The sequence below is a fragment of the Simochromis diagramma genome, unplaced genomic scaffold, assembly GCF_900408965.1.
Source record: "Simochromis diagramma unplaced genomic scaffold, fSimDia1.1 OVJJ01000802.1, whole genome shotgun sequence".
Classification (NCBI taxonomy): domain Eukaryota; kingdom Metazoa; phylum Chordata; class Actinopteri; order Cichliformes; family Cichlidae; genus Simochromis; species Simochromis diagramma.
Genome location: NW_024387492.1, coordinates 25,096,227 through 25,115,606, shown reverse-complemented (window position 1 = coordinate 25,115,606; position 19,380 = coordinate 25,096,227). Strand labels below are relative to the sequence as shown.

The 19,380-nt window shown below is 40.7% G+C and overlaps 1 protein-coding gene across 5 annotated transcripts in view; it reads right to left on the bottom strand.

Annotated features, from left to right (window-relative positions):
• Positions 1-396: 396 nt before the first annotated feature.
• Positions 397-19,380, bottom strand: part of LOC120724831 (tumor necrosis factor alpha-induced protein 2-like) — a 92,721-nt gene continuing 73,737 nt past the window's right edge. For 2 of the 5 annotated variants that reach the window (XM_040017282.1, XM_040017281.1), the window contains exons 12-13: positions 17,496-17,620; positions 397-1,134 (exon numbers count right to left, since the gene is read on the bottom strand). In XM_040017282.1, the coding sequence (XP_039873216.1) occupies positions 951-1,134; positions 17,496-17,620 (309 nt within the window). In that variant the 3' untranslated portion in view covers positions 397-950. Of the gene's footprint in view, positions 1,135-3,737; positions 5,145-17,495; positions 18,095-19,380 lie in introns of those variants that run through there. The other 3 variants (XM_040017283.1, XR_005694007.1, XM_040017284.1) reach the window with 3 other exon arrangements.

Below are 19,380 nucleotides of genomic sequence, written 5' to 3'. Positions count from 1 at the left end.
CTCACAGATTTCTGTCTTCTCCTCTGCAGGCTTCCAGAAACCAGACAATCAGAAGAAAGCAGAGCCCTGCTGCACAGCTCTCGAGAATTTGTAACGATATATGGTGTGTTCAAATTAAGGGGCAGCATGCTTCGAATGCCGCATTTGTAGGCAATTACGTCACAGTGACGTGACGAAGGCTGTCCAAATTCGAAGACTCTTCCAAATGCGGCAACAAATGCATCCTCCTTTTCCCCAGATTTGAAGGATGGGTTGGGTATCCTTCGTGGCACACCCTATCCCAGAAATCATAGTGCAGCCTAACCAATTCCAGTTTCTAACAATGGCAGCAGCTACTTAGTTTTAATATTACTCTTTCTGGGTCACAAAATAAATTTTTAAGATATTTTCAGGTGAGAATGTACCTGTGTAAACTTCAAATACATGTTCAATTTATCAAGACATCACATATTTGCAAAAGTGCTCCGATGTTTTCGGAGACGTCTGTTACCCACCAACTCGATAGCTGACTGGGAGGTTAAGGCTCACTAGAGCCGGAGAGAACACCGGACTCCCGGCAAATCGTTTTCAGACCCCCGCGGTCTTCAAATAGTCAAATAGATAAATTAGAATGTTATTGGGTTTTTTTTTTCAGTGTTTTATTTGTTCTTGAGTAAATTGGTTTGGCTGAGATTAAAGTTATAGTTTACACACAGCTGAATAAATATCAAACAGAAGTGTGAGATGAGCTTTCGAAGGACCCACCCTACATGGACTGGTTAGGTTGGGTCCTTCGAAACATGCTGCCCCTGAATTTGGACATAGCCACTGTGTTTGCTGCTCTGTCCTTCATCATGGGCTCCAGCAGCACCTTTCACAACAAAATACTTGTTTGCATTAGGATGAAATAGAAGGCTAGCATACAGGAAACACTGCTCACATCCTGAACTACTAACATCATGCGGTTATACCTACAGTCCCATCTGATTCATCTTGTTGTCAATCCATTTGACTTTGACCTTGGAGAAGAACGGAGGACTGTAATTGGTGGAGACGTCACCGTGGCGATTCTCCTCCACACTGCGTCTGATAGAGCGAGTGTCAGCAGCTGAGAGCCCAATTTTAAGAGACAGGAGAGCCGAGACATGCGCGCCGCTAAGAAAGAGACACAGACACACAGGGTTACAGCAGTCAGCTGTGAGAGGCATTGTTAGGGTTAGAGTCATGCCAGACACGATAACAGGTGATAACGAATGATAACGAACATGATAACTAGAACAATAATGAATGATAATCAACAATAATGAAAAAAAATGAATGATAACAAATAATAACGAACAACAATGAAAGAAAATAAATGATACCGAACAATACCAAATGATGATGAATGATAATGAAAGAAAGAAAATGAACAATAATGAACAATAACAAAGACAGCGAATGATAATGAATGATAATGAAAGCAATAACCAGAACGATAACAATGATAACAAAGATAAGAAACACTAACGAAAGATAACGAACACATAACTAGAACGATAACAAACGCAATAACTAGAACTATAACAAACAATGACAAACGATAACGAAAGAAAATGAATGATAACGAACGATAATAAAGACAACAAACACAATAATTCGAAGGATAAAGAATGATAACAAAGATAACGAACACTAACGAGACATAACGAACACAACAACTAGAACGATAACGAACTATAACAAACACGCAAGTAGAACAGTAACAAATGATAATGAAACACGATAACTAGAATAATAACAAACAATAACGGACGAACGCGTTTTTGTTTGTTATTGCGATAAGTAGAAGTGAGAAAGTAAAATTTATTTATACGGCACTTTTCATAGATAAAAATCACAGTGCTTCACAATAAAACCACAAATATAAATAAAATAATATAAAACAAGGGAAAAAAGTAATTAATACCTTGTTTGTAGAAAAATGGTAAATAAATAATAAATAAATAATTCAGCTACATTTTAAAAGAATGATAAATGATAATGAAAGAAAATGATTGATAACGAACGATAACAAAGATAACAAAGATAACGAACATGACAATTAGAACGATAACAAACTATAACAAGCGATAACGATTGATAATGAACGATAACAAAGATAACGAACATGATAACTAGAACAACAACAATTGATAAGGAAAGATAACGAACGCTAGAATGACAACAAACAATAACAAACTATAATAAACGAGGTAACTAAAAGTATGTAAGTAAAATTTATTTATATATAGCAACTTTCATAGATAAAAAGCACAGTGCTTCACAATAAAATCACAAATAAAAATAAAATAATAAAAATACAAAAATACAAAAATAATACAAAACAGTGGAAAAAAGTAATTAATAGCTTGTTTGTAGAAAAATGTCTTCAGCTGCTTTTTAAAAGAGTCAACGGAGTCTATGTAGCATAATGACAACAGAAGAGAATTCCACAGCCCTGGTGCCTGCGTCCGATCCCCACGTGTTTTCAATCTAGTACATGGGAGCAATAGTATCTTCTGACCAGAAGATCTAAGTGCTCAGGAACAAGCACGAGGTTTCAACAGGTCAGAGATATACTGGGGAGCTTCACCGTTTTGAGCTCTAAAAGTTAGAACTAAAATTTTAAAATGAAACCTAAAATTTACTGTCAACCAATCAAGGTTATTATCGTTAATGAAAACTAACGAAATAACGAAAACTAGAAGTGAAAAAACATTTTCGTTAACGGAAATAAAAATAAAAACAAAAAAAGGAAAACTAACTAAAACTGTAATGAGTGTTCACAAAACTAACTAAAATTAACTGAATTTATAGCAAAAATGTGTTTAGTTTTTGTTGATGTGTGTGTGTCATACAATAGTCAAGGGTGAAAATGAAGTTTAGTTTCCAGATTTTTTTCTTGCTGTCTAATTATGCCAGCAGGTGGCAAGTACGTTAGTCGAGTCGTCTGTGTTGCTGCTCCGTCCACGCGCAGAATCATGTCAGGAAAAGTCGGGAGAAAGCGCCAGAATCCAATTTGGGATTACTTTGAATATGACTGTGTTTTGGATAAAGCAAGTGTCTTGTAGTGGAAAGAGACAAATTATGAGGGACATTTCTAAAGGGAAAAAAATCCCACAAACCTTAAAGTGCACTTGAAAAGCTCACACAAGAAGGCTAACCTAGCTTACCTTGAGAAGGTAAGGGAGCACACTCAACCCTCATCCCCAGAAAACAGAAGCTAACCCTAGGCAAGGCAGCGTGATGCATCCCGAGACAACAGGACTGGGATATCTACATAACTGTGTGAGTCAATTGTCTTCAAAAAGTTTATCAATTCACTTGAACCAAAATTACGAACACCCAGTGCAGCAAGAGTTAATAGTCTCATTGGGGCCAATATATAAAATTTAAAGTTGTCTGGTATCAATGGTTGTTCATCTGCCTTTATTTATTTATGTATTTATTTATTTATTTAAAGAACCCATAGGTGGAAATGTGAGTTATCTGTCTCTGCGTGTTAGCCCTGCGACAGACAGGCGACCTGTCCAGGGTGCAGGGTATGGTAGCTGGAATAGCAACATACCCAAGGATAAGCAGAAGAGAATGACTGATATGATGAAACTGGGATTTTGTTACACTTAATTATTGCAAACACAACTAAAACTATAACTGAAACTAATCAAAACTAAACTGAAACTAAGGATTTTCAAAAAAATAAAAACTAAACTAGCAAACAATTGGTAAAAACTAATAAAACTGATATAAAATTGAAAATCTGAAGTCAAAACTAAATAAAAATAAAAACTAATGAAAATTGCAAAACTATTAAAACCCTGCAACCAATGAAGAGAATCCAAAACTGGAATATGTGACCTCTTGTTAGTGCCAGTTAAAAGTCTTGCCGCAGCACTCTGTACAGTCTGAAGTCAAGCAAAAGCTGATTTGTTGATACAAGTAAAAAGACCATTACAATAATCCAAATGAGAAAAAATAAACGCTTGAATAATCATCTCAAGTTCTGCCTTTGACACCAGTAGTCTGAGTTTAGAAATGTTTCTGCCATATTTGACCCATGCCAGGGTCAAACATAGCAGAGAACCTTCCAGCAGCATCTTGGTTTATAATCCATCTTCGGATCATTAGTTGAGGAGGTGAAGGATCCAAGTAAAATGGCAAATTAAAAAATATGTAGCTATGGTCACTCACATGCACATCCTCCACACATACATCATGTATATTTAAACCCAGAGAGAAAACAAGATCCAGTATGTGGCCCTTTCTATGTGTGGGGCCAGAAACATGCTGCCTAAAGTTAAAAGACACTGTGACAGCAATGAGCTCAGCAGCAGCGTTACAGAATGCTTCATCAATATGAAGGTTTTAATCTCTCGCTATTACAACCGTCTCCAATTTAATGATGGATGTCAGAAGGTCGTTAAATTCAGTTAGAAAGACCCCAGCAGGTCCAGAAGGTCGATAGATTAAAATAAAATAAAAGTTTTTCAGAGAACAAACCTTCATCATCTGTGACTCAAATGAAGAAAAGGAGTCCAAGGTCATCAGCCTGCACATGAATCTGTCCTGGTAAACAGCAGCAAGGCCTCCACCACATCCCAAAAGACGTGGAGTTCCGATGACGGAGCAGCCAGCCGGGCAGATTTTATTCAAGTGGACGTAAACCTTATTTTGCTGCCATGTCTCAGTCAGATACATAAAATCTAGAGACTCTAAAAAAAGAGACTGTTTAGAATAAATTATTTGTTAGTTATGGAACGAACGTTAAGCAGGGCGAACTGAGTTGATGACTGTTGATCTGCGAAATCAACAGCTGACTGCAGCGGCACTTGAATTAAAAACCTATGCATACCTGTGTGCCTGCCGGGCGGTACTGCGACTCCAGAGCTGGGGGAAACAGTGATCGATGAACGGACATAGCTGTCACCAGCAAAAAGGAAAACGGATGACAGACACAGGGTGAGCATACTGCTTTTGAGCCATGGGGCCCAGGTCCCAGGCAGCAGGGTAACATCCCAACCAAATGTCAGGAGAGGAACTGGTTTCAGGCACCCTGGAGTCTCCCCACAGACAAGAAGCTAGCCTCCGGCTTCACCTGGATGCTGGGCCTCATTCCCCCTTTCTGTCTCTTAGGGGTGGGAGTCCTGTGGGTTGTGCACAGTAGCGCGCACTCAGGTAAGGAACACACCAGAGGATGAGGAAAAGTTTTTTCTGTAGCTGTCACAGTAGCTCTCCATTGAATTTTTAATGTTTAACAGTGTATCCCGATCACAAATTAAAGCAGCAGAAGCAAAGTCAGAACACAAAAGAGCAAAAATAACATTACAAATGACGATTGACGACAATGAAAAACTACATCGTTGCATCCAGCAAACTGCAGCAGTGGCAAAGCCAAACACAGGCGCCATCTTGCCACTCAATGACACATTAAGAACACTTCAGCAGACACCTTATAATTGTTAATGTGTTGAAGCTTCAGCACATTAATAATGAATTAGAACCGCCATGTTGGTTTGTGTTACAGGAAGTCATCGTATTTGGACAAGAGGGTGGAGGGTTAACCTGGTGGAGCATTAGCTAATGCTAGGTAGCTTGTTTACATCACAGACACAAATACCTACTAATCAGTAGCATCCAAATAAAACGCAAAATCTGGACCTCAGCCTTCCTGGACAGTCTGTTAGCACAATAACCTCACAGCAGCCGTATATTGGTCACATGATGTTATTAAAAATGACAAAAAGTCATGGTCCTGGGTCGGTGACACCAGCGCTTTTAGTTTATTATCATTTTCTAGTTTATTATGATGATGATTATTATTGTTTGAGTTCTATGTGTTATATTCGGTCTGCCTCTGAGTCTGCGTCTGTGTCTCTGTCTGTCTATGGTGTCACCCCGTCTGTTTGTGAATCTGTCTGTTTAGTTCTGTGTCTTGTTTGGTTCCCCGTGTCTGAGTTTCCTGTTTTATTGTGAAGGTCTGTGTCTGATGTGAGTGTGTTCTGTTTACATTTCCCCTGTCCCGTCAGCTCTGATTTCTCCCAGCTGTGTTGCCCTCCTGTCTCTCATCCCCTGATTACCGGTGTGTGTATTTAAGCCCTGTGTGTTCTCCTGCCTGTTGCTGGTTCCTCGGTGTCCCGCTCTTTGTCTGCCTCTCATCCCTTTGTCGTATGCTCCCAGGTCTGTTATTTTAGTTCTCCCAGTTTAGGTGTCTTCAGTTATTTTGTCATGCCCCACTGCTCGTTTGTACGGTAGCTGGGAAGTGCAAAGCGCAACAAATTAAAAAAACGGCAACAAATTAAAAATCCACAACAAATTTTAAAAAAATGGCAACAAATGAAAAATCCACAACAAATGAAAAAGCCACAACAAATTAAAAATCCACAACAAATTAAAAAACCGCAACAAATCAAAGATCTGTAACAAATTAAAAAACCGCAACAAATTAAAAAAACACAACAAATTAAAAAACCGCAACAAATTAAAAAAATACAACAAATTAAAAATCCACAACAAATTAAAAAACGGCAACAAATTAAAAAACCGCAACAAATTAAAAAAATACAACAAATTAAAAATCCACAACAAATTAAAAAACCGCAACAAATTAAAAAACCGCAACAAATTAAAAAAATACAACAAATTAAAAATCCACAACAAATTAAAAAACCGCAACCAATTAAAAATCCGCAACAAATTAAAAATCCTTGACGGAAAGGGATTGTCTGAAATACCGGAAGTGACACAACGATTAGCCTAATAGGGCTTTTGGAGAGTGATGTCACGAGAGGGGGCGTGGCCAGGATTTTTGGTTGAGGTGCCATGTTTCTGGGCCGAACAAAGCGCTAGCGAAAGAGGAGCGAAAGTACACGGATAACACCAGCTATGGTTCGTACTTGCTGTGCGGTCGGTTGTAAAGTTAGATCACACGACCGGCAAGGGAATAAGGTTGAAAATGGTTTATATTTTCATTCTTTCCCCACCTGGAAGCATAGCTGGACTGGCCATTGGGCATACCGGGCATTTGCCCGGTGGGCCGCTGGCGATTTTTTGTTTTTATGGGCCGATCAATTTTTTTTTTTTTTTGGAAGGGTATAAATAATGAAAGGTGTTAGATTGGCCAATTGGTCATGATCTGGGCTGGACCAATTACAGCCGAGGAGGTCGGATGCACCCTCCCCCTTGTTTAGTAATCTTATAGACAAACTAAAGAAAATGGAGAACAAAAAAAGGAAAGGAGGTGCAGAAAAAATTAGGGCCAAAAAGAAACAAGCCCTTCAGGCAGACGCTGCCAAATGTGTAAAAATAACTGAATTGTTTGGCGGTAGCTATGGCATAGCTTCCACAGATTTAGCAACATCAGCAAGTGGTGCAGGCCAGCAGGTGGATAAGGGAAAGGGGAGGCAAGAGGAGGAGAGACCCGAGGCGGCCGCCGGTCACAGTGGCAGAGGAACTGAACTTCAGGTAAGAAGTTATGACCTGCTGTCTATCTGTGTCAGATATAAACCAAGTTTAGTTGTAGTTTGTTTTCGTTGTGCTGACTTTTTACAGTCGCTTAGAATAACTGGTACTGCGTACTAGCTAGCATGACAGAGTTTATATACTGCTGGGCGGGTGCTATGAAGTTACTGATAATAAATTTTATTTTATGCTTAAGGTTAGTTTCTCAAACTCCTCAAAATCTTAACAAATTGTGCCAATCCTTACATGTTGCACCAGGCTGATTTATCATCAAAAGTGGAGAAGTCTGTGACAGAGGAGACAGAAGAGCAGCAGAGAGAGATGGAGCAAGAGAGAGAAAGAAAAGAGCAGGAGAGAGAGATGGAGATGGAGAGATGACTTTATGTCATCCATGAGGGATGCATTTGACATATGTTTCACATATTATAGCCCAACAAGTTACTTATAGCAATTTAAATACGAGCAATCAGGTTTTGGCAAATACCGGAAATCACTTTTTGGCACAACACCAGCTATTGCAGTTAATAATACAACAGCTTCTTGCCATTTTTTGTGTTTCTTTTTATCGCTGTGTAACTGAGTTCAATTGAAAGCCTGCATGCGCTAGTACCTCTTGCCACAAGTTCCCAGAATCCTTTGCGGTTTTACCCCTGAATGACGTCACATCTTTGGTGGGCCGGTCTCTAGTCAAAATGCCCAGGCCGATTTTTTGTCCCAGTCCAGCCCTGCCTGGAAGCAACATGAGGCAGCTCATGTATCGGATGTTACCAAAAGAAGGCGTCTAGTCTGGATAGCAGCTGTGAAACCAGCTGATATCCAGTTCTCTTCCATCTCCAAATATCTGTTGGTGTGCTCCAGACATTTTCATTCCGGTAAGTTATAGATATGTTCATATCACTCTTTATCCGGTCTTTTAAGTCTGACATCACTAGCCGTGTCTTGGCTCAAACTCCGCTGCAGGTCCATAAATCACACGATCACTGTGGCATCACTGAGTGTTGAAAAACTATCTAAAGTCTTTCATCTGTAATAAAATGATCAGCGTTCTGCTCTACCATGTGTAACAATTGAGTTTATCATCCAGGCATCCATGAAAACGAAATTGGCAGGAAGTTAGCTCGCTAGATTCCATCTAAATACAATATAGCATGTCCTAACTGAGGGATTTTGGAAACAAATTCAAACGTACAGCTCTGCTATCACTTCCAACATAAATGAAGACAGAAAACTAAACAGCAGTGACGTTTGTAGGGTACTGTGAGTAAAATGCGTTTGATTTTCCCCCGAACATTCAACTTGTGTCAAGCCAGCCTCCAATTCGAGACTTGCAGTCAAGCCAGCCTCCAGTTTGTTTTACGTTCCCTGTGTATTCAAAGAATTACTGGAATGGATGTGGAAACCGGATTTCAAAATAAAAGCCAACTTCAAGTGAATTAACAGATATGTTAAGAACATAATAACATATAATTTAAGCTTTTTTTTTTTTTTTACAAACTCTAATGTTAGATCTATATGAAACAGCCTTGTACCCTAATTGTGCCCTGTCACTATCAAAGCCATCTTATTTTGGATTTCAAGTAAAAGCCCTGTGAATCTTCATTTTTGAACTACTCTTTCAATGACTTCATAATGCTCTTAAAAGCAAAAGTCGTATTTCCAAATACTATTTGAACTTTATATCAACACTTTCCAACCACAGTCTTTTTCACAGTAATACCATATCAATATCAAGTCAGTCTGATTTTGCCTTTCATAGTAATGGCCCTCTGAAATTGCTGATATTTGACTTAATCTTCTAACGATTCAAAATGCTCTAGAATGAAAAATTCCTGTTTCCACAGGGTAATTCCACTTTAGATCAACAGTATACAACCTCACGATGTTACCATGTCAATTTCAAGTCATTCTGATTTTGCCTTCCAAAATAAAAGCCTTTTCAAATTGCCCATATACGACCTACTCTTTTAACGATTTCAAAACGCTCTAAAAATGAAAATTGCTGTTTCCACAGGATGAATCCATGTTAGATCAAAAGTGTACAACCACACCATGGTACTATGTCAATTTCAAGTCATTCTGATGTTGCATTCCAAAATAATGGCCTGTTGAAAATGCCCATAACTTACCTAACTTTCAGTGATTTCAGAATGATCTAAAAAAGAAATTTTCTGTTTCCACAGAATAATTTCACTTTAGATCAACAGCATACAACCTCACGATGTTACCATATCAATTTCAAGTCATTCTGATTTTGCTTTCCAAAATAAAAGCCTTTTCAAATTGCCGATATACGACCTACTCTTTTAACGGATTCAAAATGCTCTAAAAAGGAAGATTTCAGTTTCCACAGGGTAATTCCACTTTAGATCAACAGTATACAACCTCACAATGTTACCATGTCAATTTCAAGTCATTCTGATTTTGCCTTCCAAAATAAAAGCCTTTTCAAATTGCCCATATACGACCTACTCTTTTAACGATTTTAACGATGGTATTAATTCATAGAAGCTGGAACTTTCCATTTAATGCCATTCTGAAGTTGTGGAAAGAGAAGCTCCTATAAACAAAGTCAAAAGGCTTTTACTCTGAAATGCAAAACGAGATTGATTTGAGATTGAGATGTTACCACTGTAGAGGTTGTGTATGGTTTGCATGAACTCCAGTTACTTAGTGGAAACAGTAATTGTCCTGTTAACAGCATCCGTATTTAATTATTAAAAGTACCAAATGAACAATTATAATTCCGATACTGACGTGATAAAACTGTGGGGTTGCATACTATCAATGTAGAGTGAAATGATCTTGTGGAAACAGCAACTTTGCTTTTAATGGGATTCTGAAGTCAGTGAAAGAGTGGGTCATACATGGACAATTTCAATGGACCATTACTTTGAAAGGCAAATTGACTTGATATCACCGTGATAGTGTACACTGTCGATCTTGAGTGAAATTATCCCGTGGAAACAGCAATTTTCATTTTTAAAACATTCTGAAATAATTGAAAGAGTATATCACATATGGACAAATTCAACGGGCCATTAATTTGAAAGGCAAAATCAGACCAACATGAAATTTACATGGTTTTACTGTCGGGTTGGATACTGTTGATCGAAAGTGGAATTATCCTGTGGAAACAGCATCTTTCAATTTAAGAGCATTTTGAAATCGTTAAAAGAGTAGGTGTCACGGCTGGGGGCAGTCGTGTGGTGTATTGAAAAAAGGATCCAAAATGCAGGTACTGTCTGGGGTGCGAGTGAGTGTTTATTTACAGCGGTGAGAAGGTGACAAAACAGGAAGAGCAGAGCGGGGAGTAAACAAACCTAAACTGGGAAATCTAAAGAACAAAACTTAAACCAGACACTCACGGGAGGGGGAGGAGGAGGAGCAAAATGCACAAAGAGAGATGGCAGAGAGACGCAGAATGAATACCGGGTAACAGAATAATGCAGACTGACAAGGAATTAAACAGACGACACGACAGAGAGCACAGGAAAACACAGGGCTTAAATACACGGGGAGTAATCAGGGAATGGGCCACAGGAGGGAAACACAGCTGGGAGCAATTAGGCTAACGAGACAGGAGAGAGGTAAAACTGAACACACTGACATGAGACAAGAACTTTCAGAATAAAACAGGAAACTAACAGACACAGAGAACCAGACAGGACACTGAACTTGACAGGCAGACTCATGAGCAGACACAATAACACCGTGGACAGACAGAGAGAACCTAGGCAGGCATGAAACAAAAACACTAACACATAGCAAACCTAAACAAAAGACAAAACAGAATAACCGAGAACAAAGAATAATGTAAAGAAACACAAAACACAGAGTCCTCAGACTCAGGACCATGACAGTAGGTCGTATATGGGCAATTTGAAAAGGCTTTTATTTTGGAAAGCAAAATCAGAATGACTTGAAATTGACATGGTAACATCGTGAGGTTGTATACTGTTGATCTAAAGTGGAATTATGCTGTGGAAACAGCAATTTTCATTTTAGAGCATTGTGAAATCTTTAAAAGAGTAGGTCGTATCTTGGCAATTTGAAAAGTCTTTTATTTTGGAAGGCATAATCAGAATGACTTGATATTGATGTGGTATCACTGTGGGGCTGTATGCTGTTGATCTAAAGTGAAATTATCCTGTGGAAACAGGATTTTTTCTATTTAGAGCATTTCAAAATCGTTACAAAAGTAAGTCATATATGGGCAATTTCAATGGGCCATTACTTTGGAAAGTAAAATCAGACTGACTTGATATTGACATGGTATCACTGTGGGGCTTTATACTGTAAATACAGAGTGAAATTATTCTGTGGAAACAGGAATTTTCCATTTTAGAGCATTTTGAAATCACTGAAAGTTAGGTCAATTGTGGACAATTTGAAAAGGCTTTTACTTTGGAAGGCAAAATCAGAATGGCTTGATATTGATATGGTATAACTGTGGGGCTGTATACTGTTGATCTAAAGTGGAATTACCCTGTGGAAACAGGAATTTTCCATTTTAGAGCATTTTGAAATCACTGAAAGGTAGGTCAATTATGGACAATTTGAAAAGTATTTTATTTTGGAAGGCATAATCAGAATGACTTGATATTGATATGGTATCACTGTGGGGCTGTATACTGTTGATCTAAGGTGGAATTACCCTGTGGAAACAGGAATTTTCCTTTTTAGAGCATTTTGAAATCACTGAAAGTTAGGTCAATTATGGACAATTTGAAAAGGCTTTTATTTTTGAAAAGCAAAATCAGACTGACTTGATATTGATATGGTATCACTGTGGGTCTGTATACTGTTGATCTAAAGTGGAATTACCCTGTGGAAACAGGAATTTTTCATTTTAGAGCATTTTGAATCGTTAGAAGATTAAGTCAAATATCGGCATTTTCAAAGGGCCATTACTATGAAAGGCGAAATCAGACTGACTTGATATGATATGGTATTACTGTGAAAAAGACTGTGGTTGGAAAGTTCAAATAGTATTTGGAAATACGACTTTTGCTTTTAAGAGCATTATGAAGTCATTGAAAGAGTAGTTCAAAAATGAAGATTCACAGGGCTTTTACTTTGAAATCCAAAATAAGATGGCTTTGATAGTGACAGGGCACAATTAGGGTACAAGGCTGTGTCATATAGATCTAACATTAGAGTTTGTAAAAAAAAAAAAAAAGCCTAAATTATATGTTATTATGTTCTTAACATATCTGTTAATTCACTCGAAGTTGGCTTTTATTTTGAAATCCGGTTTCCACATCCATTCCAGTAATACTTTGAATACACAGGGAACGTAAAACAAACTGGAGGCTGGCTTGACTGCAAGTCTCCCCGTCGCTTGGCCGGGGCCTGGGGGCGCCAGCTGTCCGGGCTGATTCCCTCTCCCACTGGCGGTGGGGGAGTAGGTTCGGCCGGATGGCTCCCCGGCCTCAATCGGGCGATGGGGGTATGTGGTGGGGCGTGGTCTGCGGTGCCGTGCAGGGAGGGCGGACACACCTGCACGGCATCCTTAATCACGCCTGCCTAGTTAAAAACACGGGGACTCAGGGGTTTGGGAATGTGTTGTGGTGAGATGTAAATAAAGATGGCTCTGAATGATACTCCGTGGTCCCGCCGTGCCTTATTCTCGTCACAGTTTTATATAGGGGTCTAGATTTATGCCTGAAGTGCACTGCCATGTAAATAATTTGCATTTACTGAATATGTACTGACTGAGTACCACTGTTCAAAAGTTCAATAAAGAAACAAACTAATTGTTGCCTCTTTTTTATTAGAACATCACATCAGTTACAATGTAGAATCCATGTCATTTATAGTTTATAAAAGACAAAATGTTTACACAAAATCATGACAGCATTTACACGATATCACCCACTACTAACACTACTTAATTTACTATCAATTACTTCAATTTATCTTCTGAAAAATTACCGCTATCTATACAGCACAAGACTTAAGAATATTTAACAGGAGCAAGTTTCATTTTCCCCTGGTTTTACTACCACACTGTTCATCAAAACGGCAGCAAACCTTCACCGTCTTATCCAGAAGGGTCACCTCTTCACCCTCACATGGAAGAAGTAATCTGTTTGGCATGGTGGTATGTTTGAAGCAGGTCCCTTGTGTAGCGCTGGAACCCAGTCACGATGTTTCATCCATTTCACTGGCTGGTTTGCTGCAATAATGCCAAATTATTAGCAAGTCTATAAATAGCACGTAGTTCTGCAAAATCACTCATTAGGATGTTTTTTTTTTCTAATTTGCTATGACCTCAGAGTGCATCGAAAAGAAAACTAATAGGCTATCTGGTCTTTAAGTGATGGCGTGACAAATCCTGCTTCCAGGCCTAAAGTAGTCTGCGTTTAATATGGGTTTTGTGTTGTTAACATGTTTAATGTTTTGTATTGTCTTCTATTTAATATCAAAAAACTCCTAAAAACAGTAAGTGATCACTGTTGGCCTCCCACTGCTTCTATCACCACTAATCATTTGAAAGCTCAGTTTTTAAAACCTTACGATGTAGCTACAGCCCAGCCCATGCAGCAGTATATGAATGGCTAATCCTATTCATCCTTGTGGATGGATTATCTCAGTTGTTCTCCTGGCTGAAGTTTGGTCCGTTTACAGCATCCTGCCATGAGATTACATTTGTTCCTGACCACCGAGAATCCTCACGATAACTTTTATCAAGTGGAAAAAGTTAGAGTGTTTATATTATGCTAACATAGCTGTGTCGCTAACGGTCACGTAGCACATCGTTATACACCAGCTAGCCAAACTTCAGTAACCCTACAAATGTCACTGCTGTTTAGTTTTCTGTCTTCATTTATGTTGGAAGTGATAGCAGAGCTGTACGTTTGAATTTGTTTCCAAAATCCCTCAGTTAGGACATGCTATATTGTATTTAGATGGAATCTAGCGAGCTAACTTCCTGCCAATTTCGTTTTCATGGATGCCTGGATGATAAACTCAATTGTTACACATGGTAGAGCAGAACGCTGATCATTTTATTACAGATGAAAGACTTTAGATAGTTTTTCAACACTCAGTGATGCCACAGTGATCGTGTGATTTATGGACCTGCAGCGGAGTTTGAGCCAAGACACGGCTAGTGATGTCAGACTTAAAAGACCGGATAAAGAGTGATATGAACATATCTATAACTTACCGGAATGAAAATGTCTGGAGCACACCAACAGATATTTGGAGATGGAAGAGAACTGGATATCAGCTGGTTTCACAGCTGCTATCCAGACTAGACGCCTTCTTTTGGTAACATCCGATACATGAGCTGCCTCATGTTGCTTCCAGGTGGGGAAAGAATGAAAATATAAATCATTTTCAACCTTATTCCCTTGCCGGTCGTGCGATCTAACTTTACAACCGACCGCACAGCAAGTACGAACCATAGCTGGTGTTATCCGTGTACTTTCGCTCCTCTTTCGCTAGCGCTTTGTTCGGCCCAGAAACATGGCACCTCAACCAAAAATCCTGGCCACGCCCCCTCTCGTGACATCACTCTCCAAAAGCCCTATTAGGCTAATCGTTGTGTCACTTCCGGTATTTCAGACAATCCCTTTCCTTCAAGGATTTTTAATTTGTTGCCGTTTTTTAATTTGTTGTGGATTTTTAATTTGTTGTGGTTTTTTAATTTGTTGTGGATTTTTAATTTGTTGTGGTTTTTTAATTTGTTGTGGATTTTTAATTTGTTGCGGTTTTTTAATTTGTTGTGGATTTTTAATTTGTTGCCGTTTTTAATTGTTGGATTTTTAATTTGTTGCCGTTTTTTAATTTGTTGCCGTTTTTTAATTTGTTGCGCTTTGCACTTCCCAGCCACCGTACGTTTGCCACTACAACACCTTGTAATTAAACTTCACTAGCATTTTCATCCACTGCTTGCATCTTGGGTCCTCCTTCCTCCACACCACACGGCTCGCCTCCTCAGCCGTGACACAAAAGGCTCCAACAGCACAAACATGGTCCAGAGGTCCAGTTCAGGTGAAGCTAGCAGAAAACTAGCAGCTACAGCCACCTCTGTCGCCATCCACCTGTTAGTCACGCGCCACACCCCTAATAATGCAAACTTTAAGCCTAAATACAGTTCAGAGGAATAAAGCAGAGGAAGCCTAGTCAGGCAGTCAGTATTTTTCCACTCATGTTACACACCTGTGATACATGAACCCCACCTAGTTGCACCCACCATCTGACATGACAACATCTTTCCTGTCTGCTGTTTTCAGTCACTGAGGTTTTATTTTCACAGTGTTGTAGAAATGAAAGAGAACAGAAAGTGATCACAATGGATGACAGATAAAGTCCTGATACAGAGACCAATGTTTCATCTGATGTTTACTAAATAACTCTGAAATATTCCTGATGTAAAACAGACAAAAGAGATTTCATGCACAAATTACTGCTGCTCTGCCCTTATGTGGGGATCACAAAGGACGGGGAGGGAGTCGGTGTGATGGATCAGGGGAAACTCGGCCAGCGTGATGTGTGCAGACTCAGAGGAAGGTCTGCAGGCTGAGGCCTTACATAAGCTGTGAGCATGAAGGCGACCCAGCAGGACCTCCCACCGGATCAAAGATTAAAGCAGGGAAACTGAACCCCGCATTGAAAGCTCTATTGATGGTTCTAATCCTCATCTCCTGCTCCCTGCTCCTCGTTATTTCATTAAACGTGTCGGCGGACTTGGTTTTTATAATCTCTGTGTTTGGACAAATGAGTGAAGAAAGCTTTGGCTGCTCGCTCAGTTGTTTTCTTCCACTCAGCTTCATTCATCAGGAAAGAACATGAAACAACATGACCCGAATGTTAACCAGGTGACATCACCAGCAGCCGCCTGATTAGATGAGTGACAGTCTGAATGAGTAGGGACTCAGACACAACACAATGAACCAGTCAAACATCACGTTCAGCTCAACATCTCTGAGTACTATCATCACTAGAACAAATCAGCGTTTGTCATCATTTCACCGTTTGCTAACAGGAAGAATCTGCCTGTTAACGATGTCAAAGTACTTTCAAATTACAAAGTACTTTAAAGTATTTTCTGACATAGTTTGAGATACTTTAAAGTAGTCTGAAGTAGTAACCAGACCGAAAAGCAGTGTGCATTTCGGTGCTTTTTTTTCTTCCTGAGATGTCATACACCTTGGATTCTAGCCAATCATTTTACCTTTGCAAGGATAGTAGGTGGGCCCAGGTACTTACATTCTTTTAGAGCTACAGATTAAAAATGCCCAAGGCAAAGCGGTCAAAAGTCTGGCTGTACTTCACAGCAAAAGATGCAAACTCAGCAGCCTGCAACAAGTGCTTGAAGGTGATACTGTGCAAAGGAGGTAACACCTTGAATCTGACGACCAATCTGGTGACACATAGCGTTTTTTTTAAAAGCCGAGAAATGCACCGAGTTAGCAACATCCCCCAAGAACCCGAAGAGGAGAGTCCTGGCCCCTAGCCCTGCCAGTGTAGCAGAAATGATGACGGATGATGATGGCAACAGCAGCCGTTCTTCTCTGCGTGAGTAGCTTAATGTTGTTTGTGTGTAATTTACGTTGAGTACGCTAACCACGTTATTAAATTAATGCTTGTAAGGTGAACTAGCAAACAACATCGTAGTTGCATGCGGCTGTCTTCTTGTTTGATGTCAGATGCTCCCTTCACCCTGGCCAAAAAGGCTAAAATGACCAAAGAAAGTGGGAAAACAGCTAAACATGAGAGGTTTTTGGACAGAGTTTGTGTTTTTTCCATTGTTTAAGCACTTCTTCCAGCCAAGAGTGATACCATATATGCCCTATAGCTGCAGAAAAGGCTAACATTGTTATTTCTTTACAAAAAAACAGCTAAACATGAGAGGTTTTTGGACCAATTTTGTGTTCTCCATTCTTTAAGCACCGGTTTGAGCACCGGCATCGTTTCAGAAGTACCAGTTTGGAACCGGTATCGGATAAAACCTAAACGATACCCATCCCTAGACTGAAGTGCTTTGTGACATACTTTAATGTGTATTTTGATTAATTGTGTTGTACCTGAGGTCGGGGAAGTTCCGGGCCAGAGTGACGAGTTCCAGCTGAATGCTGGCAGGATCCTGCAGACGGAGGATCTCTGCAAGTTTGCATACTATCTCGCAGAGCCACGAGGCCTTGCTGCAGCCCTGAGGTAAAACAATGCACTGTCAGTTCTCTCAGTACTGCAAGAAAAAACTGCCTTGACTCTAAATGTCACAGTATGCACGTCATCTCTCATTGTCCTTACTCAACAATCCAGTGGCTTCCTTTTTGTTTGTCCTTGTTACACCAATGTATCCTCCTACTTTATCTGTTCTGCACATAAATGAATTATTCTGATCCAGTGATGTTCACAGTAGACCTGTCCAACAAACGATGTGGCCTATATAGATAATTGGGAAACGTTTTGGGGACAGCATGTCACAGAAAAGAGGATCCAGGCGCAGTTCTATTCAACAGCAAAACAGTGCATTTATTTACAGTGAGAAAAACAGGTAAGTCCAACAATACAATACAAAAGTGCAATCTCCAAACAGGGCTCGTCCTTTGCTCCCCGTGTGCTCCGTGCAGAGGCTCCATGAGTGTGTGTGCTCCCCAACTCGATTCTCCACCCAACTCTCCTGGAGGAAGAAGGAAATCCACAAAATCCACAATTAGCAAACTCGCTAGCCGAATAACAAAAGCACACTTCTCGCAAATACTCTACCAGTTTGGAGTAATAATCCCACATCGACTGTCGCCACTAGCCCAGGTTAAATACCTCCGACTGGCAAAGAAGGATGATTACCAACAGCTGGGCAGGTAATCAGATGCAGGTGGGCCTGTGACAGCGAGAAGGGACTTTCAATGATGAAAGTCACCAGGTCACGCCTTCCCTACAGCGCGCACTTCCGTAAACACAGCTTCGAGGACAGGGGAGAGAGAGGGAGAAGCGAACACACACACACATACATAGACAAGCAGGGTCATCCGGGGAGGACCGTCTGACCGTGACAGTTCCTGCCCTCTAACGGGAGCCTCCGGGAGACCTGCTGTACTTGTCTGGATGCCTGCAGCTGAATTCTTTCATCATGCGATTATCGAGAATTGTGGACCGCGGCACCCAAGAACGTTCTTCCGGACCATACCCTTCCCAATCCACCAAAAACTGAAAGCCCCTACTGCGACGCCTGGCATCCATTATGCGAGTAATGGAGCATGGCAGGGTGCTGTCGATAACCCGAAGGGCAGGCACAAACGGCTGGTCCGTACGGGCCTAATCTGAGAAACATGGAAGACGTTATGTACCTTCATAGCGGGCGGCAGGGCCAGCTAGACCGTCACCCGGTTCAGGACCTCCTGGATAGAGAAGGGGCCCAGAGACCGAGGGGCCAGTTTCTTGGACCCAGTCCGAAGGGGAATGTGTCTGCTGGAGAGCCACACCTGCTGGCCGACCTGGTAGTCTGGGGCAGGGTTGCGACGGCGATCCGCCAGTGCCTTGTTACGCTCGGCCGTTCTCAGGAGTGCTGCTCGGGTGGCCCGCCAGACCCAACGACAGCGTCTCAGGTGGTGCTTTACAGAGGGAACTGCCAACTCTCCCTCAGAGCTAGAGAGGAGGGGAGGTTGATACCCCAGCGATGCCTCGAAGGGCAAGAGTCCGGTTGCCGATGAGGTGCTCGCGTTGTGGGCGTACTCCACCCAGGCCAATTGGTTGCTCCAGGTCGACTGGTTAGATGAAGCGACGCAGCGCAGCGTGGTCTCCATTTCTTGGTTTGCCCTTTCAGTCTGACCATTAGTTTCGGGATGGAACCCGGAGGACAAGCTGACCTGAGCTCCCAACTCCGAACAGAACTCTTTTCAGACCTGCGAGGTAAAATGAGGGCCTTGGTCAGAAACTATGTCCTGGGGTATGCCGTGGAACCGGAAC